Source organism: Galeopterus variegatus, unplaced genomic scaffold (assembly GCF_000696425.1).
Source record: "Galeopterus variegatus unplaced genomic scaffold, G_variegatus-3.0.2 Scaffold279, whole genome shotgun sequence".
Lineage (NCBI taxonomy): Eukaryota > Metazoa > Chordata > Mammalia > Dermoptera > Cynocephalidae > Galeopterus > Galeopterus variegatus.
This window is the reverse complement of record NW_007726390.1, coordinates 462,728-468,727: the sequence shown is the minus strand read 5'-3', so window position 1 is coordinate 468,727 and position 6,000 is coordinate 462,728. Positions and strand designations below refer to the sequence as shown.

General features: G+C 33.8%; 1 protein-coding gene across 1 annotated transcript in view; it reads right to left on the bottom strand.

Annotated features, from left to right (window-relative positions):
- Window positions 1-6,000, bottom strand: part of ERO1L (ERO1-like (S. cerevisiae)) — a 55,362-nt gene that overhangs the window by 22,764 nt on the left and 26,598 nt on the right. The window contains exons 6-7 of the mRNA XM_008566946.1: window positions 5,734-5,807; window positions 1,158-1,278 (exon numbers count right to left, since the gene is read on the bottom strand). Coding sequence (XP_008565168.1) covers window positions 1,158-1,278; window positions 5,734-5,807 — 195 coding nt within the window. The remainder of the gene's footprint in view (window positions 1-1,157; window positions 1,279-5,733; window positions 5,808-6,000) is intronic.

The window sequence follows — 6,000 nt, the reverse complement described above, 5'->3', positions numbered from 1 at the left end:
CTAAAGTAAACCTTTAAGTCTGTAAACAAAACACTCTTAATAAGTCAAGAGAATTTAAATAGAACACACTGCAGAAATAAGTAATGAAAACTCTCCACTTTCCAAACTGAAGAAATTCTTCAATTTAATAAAAGAAAGTCTGACATTTCATTGGTGTAAGCATGATTGCTGATCTCATGCTTACATTTGACTTATAAAAAGTGAATTGAATTATTCCTATATTTGAGAACTCCAAAGATTGTCCACCTTCAATCTCTGAAATATTATCTCTCTCTCTCTCACACACACACAAACACACATACGAATTATTTTTGAAAACCAAGAAGCACACTGTTTAGAGCCTCGAGGATTACAAGTGGGTAACTTGAAGCATTTTTTAGTCACCAGTGATCAACTTGACTGCCTCCATTGTAGTGCTTAAGGGTACAAAGTGGGCTCTTCCACTTACTAGATCTTTAACACTGAACAAATCACTTAACCTCTCTAAGTCTCAGTCTCTCCATCTGTAAAACAGTGATAACTACAACAGAGTTATTGCAAGGACTAAAGGAGAAAATGTATGTAACATGCTTAACACAATGCCTGGTATACAGCGAGTGCTCAAAAATTTACCTATTATAATTATCTGAAATCAATTTAACTTTAAAGCAGGCAAAATAACTACAGCCACAGAAAGGGGAGTATGGAGCATCAAAAAGAAAATTAAGAATTGTAAATTCTTCACCATACTGGCCAGCCACCAAAAAAAAAGAGAGAGAGAGAGAGAGAGAGAGTTAGTTGTAGATTCTAATCCATTCCCTGCCACTAACTATATGATCTTTGTAAATGAAGTAAACCTCTCTGGCTCTAGGTTACCTCATCTGTTAAATGAGATTCTAATCAATTCAAGGAACGTTTATTAAGTTCCTACAATACTCCCATAAAAGTCTAATACTATTCTAAGTCTTGTAAACACGAGGAAATATTTGTTGAAACTCATGTCTGTATGTTTCTCCAGAGGAGTACTGGATCAATAAATAAGTATATTTCTATGTCCAAATACATCTTTAAACAAAGTGAATTTGATTTGTAATTTTAAGTCATTATAATTTTGTTTATTTAATTATAAAGGAAAAGTCACCACATCTTACAGGAATTTCTACATGAAAATGACATACTTAAAACAGTTTTCTTCATAGATGACATTCCATATCTTCCACGCATCTGGTCCCTTGTAACCCGTGTAGCGCTCAGGATTAAGGAGCAAATCCACATATTCAGCATCAGGGGACTGTATGTCTGTAAAATAAAATGTTTTATTAAATCTTTCTTATCATCAGTTACCTTAAAGAACTAGTATATAAGGAGCAAATCCACATATTCAGCATCAGGGGACTGTATGTCTGTAAAATAAAATGTTTTATCAAATCTTTCTTATCGTCAGTTACCTTAAAGAACTAGTATACAAGACTGTATTCCATTGATTGTAAGACAGTACAAATGTAACAATGCATCAGGAATTTTAAAACAACTTTTCAAGAGAAAGAAAGGAAGAAAAAGGAGAAACAGACACAGCCACATTAACTGTGCACACTGGTTGAAAAAACATCCTGATTTTAGAATTGAATTTTAGAATTGAAGAAACATGGTAACTCAATTCTCATAAGCCATCCAAAGAATATAATACAGTCGTCCCTCAGTATCGTGAGGGATTGCTTCCAGGATCCCAGATACCAAAATTGCAGCCATTCAAGTCCCTGATATAAAATGGAGTAGTATTTTCATATAAAATAAGCACATCCTCTCATATGCTTTAAATCATGTCTAGATTACTTATAACACCTAATACAACGTAAATGTTATGTAATTAGTTGGTATACTGCATTTTTTATTTGTATTATTTTTTATTGTTGCACTGTTTTTTTAATTATTTGAATATTTTCAATCCATGGTTGGTTGAATCCCCTGATGGGAACTATGGATACCCAGAGCCAACTTGTACATTTCCTTCCACGTTGACCACAGCAGTTCGGCAGTAATTAAGGTAATCGAAGAATTGCTAGTACCATATACTGCTAGTTACCAAATACTTTCTTTTTAGGTGACCACCATCAGGATTCACTACCACTACTATCCTAAGTATGCAAAAGTTATATACAGAATGATTTTGTGTCAGTGTTATTTATAAAAGGGAAAAGTAGAAGCGACCCAAATGCCCAACACAGCACAGGCAGTTAGAAGCATGGGCTCTGGAGCCAGAATGCCTGGGTTAGAATCCAGGCCCTGCTACTTATTCACGATTTATAATTTATTACAACTTCGAAACAAAGATGTCCCACAGTCCTGCAGTGGCTTTGGGGAATTATTTAATAGTACTGCAATACCTTACTCGCCTATAAAGCTTAACAATATCAACCAAAAAAATGAGAAAGTAGGCAAAAATGGCCTTAAACCCACCAAAACAGATGACAAAAATCTGACCATAACGGTTTATGAGAGAGTCCATCAACCTTTCAACAATACCTACTTGTTAATAAAAAAAAAAAAGAAACAAAAACAAAACTAAGCATGGTTATTTTTATTCCAGTTCACAGCATACTAGAGGCAGAAATTAGGGGGCAAGTTGCTTCCAGAAGCAGCACAATGAAGCATCTAGAAATAACTGAGTGTCCAATGCAGAAGTGGCAATTAAAATAACTAGAAAAAGTAAATATAAGAGCTTAAAAAACAAATTAGCACTGAATCATCTAGTTCAGGGATGGATAACTCTGTTCAATTAACACTACAGGCAATTGCCATGATAGAGCAAACTACAATAAACTCATTTTTTAAAAACCCTGATTTTTAAAATATATAAATAATACTCACTTATCCATTACTTTAAGACAGAAAACTAACTACCAAGAAATGATTAAATTTTTAAATATTCTATCTAATTAAAGATAAACATTTGTTGCCTGATAATCTTACTTATGACAAATACTCCATCTCTCTTCACTTTATATTTAAAAAATGTTACTTTAACCATATTTTGCCATAAGATAATAGCTCAAATTTCTAATAAGGATTTATAAGATACCTTCTGTACTTCACCTACCTTTACATACATTATTTATTCCTTATAAAGCTGTTCTTGTATTAAAATATTCACCCTTTCTTAACAGAAGAAACTAATACAAGTGGGCAAGTGATTCACTGTACTCCACCACATAAGTAAATTTTTCATTCTCAGTTGGTGCTACACATTGTAGTCTCAAAAAGATACTTTATATATGGAAGTTAAGTATTACCATCCTTTTCTAACATTGCAGGCCTAAAAAAATTTGCTGTGTATTATAAATTTAGTTTTATCTCATACCACAATGTATAAGACCAAAAAATCATATGGAAAAGATGGCAAAACAGGGAGGTTGGGAGAATATTTTATCCTCTTTCTTCACTAGTCTAAATCTACATCCCCTTATCCAATACCGCTAGGACCAAATGTGTTTTGGAGTGGAGAACTTTTCAGATTTCACAAAGGTAATACAGTATATGCAACATATACTGAATATTACTCCAGTAACCTTTAATCAAAGACAAATATTTCTGTGGTGAAACACATGAATATTCACTCTAAGTGAATCTGTGCTAAACTTAGGGGGGGAAATATTCATTTTTTCAGAATTATCAGATTTTGGAGTTAGAAGGAAGGGATTATACATATGTATATGCCAAAACATGGTCATGTTTTCTTTTAAGAAAGGCATATTTTTTTTCCCAAAAAGAAGCCACAAAATTAAAAATAAGTACTTTCCCTTTTTCTTTCTGCTTTATAGGGATTGTAGCCTTTATATTTTGCTTGTAATTAAAATGATCTGTATCATTCTTTTCACTAATTCTTTAAAAGATCATTAATCCACTACAAAAGAGCCAAACAAGCATACCAAAATTAAGTTTGATTTGATTTTGTTTAGCCAATTAAGAGGCTAACATTTCAACTTAGAAAAAAGGAGATACTAGAAAAAGAAGAATGGCAGAACCCATAGATCTTGATCAAAGAGTTGTAATGGACTCTAGGGCTCCTAGATTTTAACAGCACCAGCACCCTGGCTTAGCGTTTGATGTCAAAAGCAACATGAACCATTATCAAGGAAAATATAACAGAAGCAGGTTTTTGTAATCCCTAGATTTTAGCTATTTATACAAAATGCATGTATATACTACAAAAATTATGTAAACGACTAGGTACACAGAACTGCAAAACTTGAAGTGATTTTTTTCCAAAAACTGAATTTTCTTTTTACATTGTTTTTTATTGTGGTAAAAATATATATATAATAAAATTTACCAGTTTAATCATATTTAAGTGTACAATTAAGTGGCATTACTTACATTCACAATGTTGTACAACCATCACCACTGTTTTCAAAACTTTTCTTTCGCCCCAAACAGAAACTTTGCAACCATTTAGTAATAACTCCCCACCTCCCCTTTCCCCCCACCCTCTGGTAACTGCTAATCTACTTTCTGTTTCTCTGAATTTCCCTATTCTAGATATTTCATGTAAGTGGAATCATACAATACTTGTCCTTTGTGTCTGACATTTCTCTTAGCATGCTTTCAAGTTTCATTCATGTTTCTTTTTGTTTTTGTTTTTGTTTTTATTTTAACTTATCAATACACAATGTAGTTGTTCTTCGTATCCCTTTACCAGTTCCACTTTCTCCCCCCTCTCCCTTCCCCTCCATCTACATCATATCTGTTCACTTGTCTTAACGAGTTCAAGGAATTGTTGCAATTGTTGTGTCTTCTTCCCCACCCCCACAATTTATTTGTTTGTATATTTATTTATTTATTTTTAGCTCCCACAAATAAGTGAGAACATGTGATATTTCTTTCTGTGCCTGACTTGTTTGTTGGTGGGACTACAAAATGGTGCAGTCTTTATGGAAAATGGTATGGAGGTTCCTCAAACAATTACAGATAGATCTACCATATGACCCAGCTATTCCACTGCTGGGAATATACCCAGAGGATAGAAATCATCATGTCAAAGGGATACCTGTACTCCCTTGTTTTTTGCAGCACTATTTACAATAGCCAAGAGTTGGAACAAGCCCAAATGTCTATCATCAGATGAGTGGAAAATGTGGTATATCTACACAATGGAATACTACTCTGCTATAAAAAAAGAATGAAATACTACCATTTGCAGCAACATGGATGGACTTAAAGAAAATTATATCAAGGATCGTTCATGTTTTAACATGTATTAGAATTTCATTCTTTTTTCTAGCCGAATAGTATTCCATTGTACATTATACATTTTGTTTATCCATTCATCTGGTGATGGACAATTGGGTTGTTTCTACCTTTTGTCTATTGTGAATAATGCTGCAGTGAACACATATACCAGTATCTGTTTGAGTCCTTGTCTTCAGTTCTTTTGAATATAATACCTAGGAATGGAATGTTAGGTCACATGGTAATTCTAGTTTGGCTTTTTGGAGAACTGCCAAATTGTTAGAAACTGAGGTTTTAAAAAATAATTTTAAAAGAAATTTTTTTCTGGGCCAAGCCCATGGCGCACTCAGGAGAGTGCAGCGCTGGGAGCACAGCAGCACTCCCGCCGCAGGTTCGGATCCTATATAGGGATGGCCAGTGCGCTCACTGGCTGAGCGCCATGCAGCCGGTCTCAAAAAAAGGACAAAAAAAAAATTTTTTTTCTTAGGTATCATTTCAACATAATGCATACTATAAAAAATGTTATACCATCAGCTTCACAGAAGTTGTCTGAAGAATCATCATGCTTGGTCCACTGAAGAACAGCCTTCTGTGTTTCCTCACTTCAAAGAAAAGAAATAGTGTTATTCTTTTTTTAAGTTAACATATTACGTGAAAGAAACATAAAATATTGGGCTGGCTGGTTAGTTCAGTTGGTTAGAGCATGGTGTTTTAACACCAAGGTCAAGGGTTCAAATCCCCATACTGGCCAGCCACATGAAAAAAAAAAGAAAGAAAAAAAGAAATATAAAATAC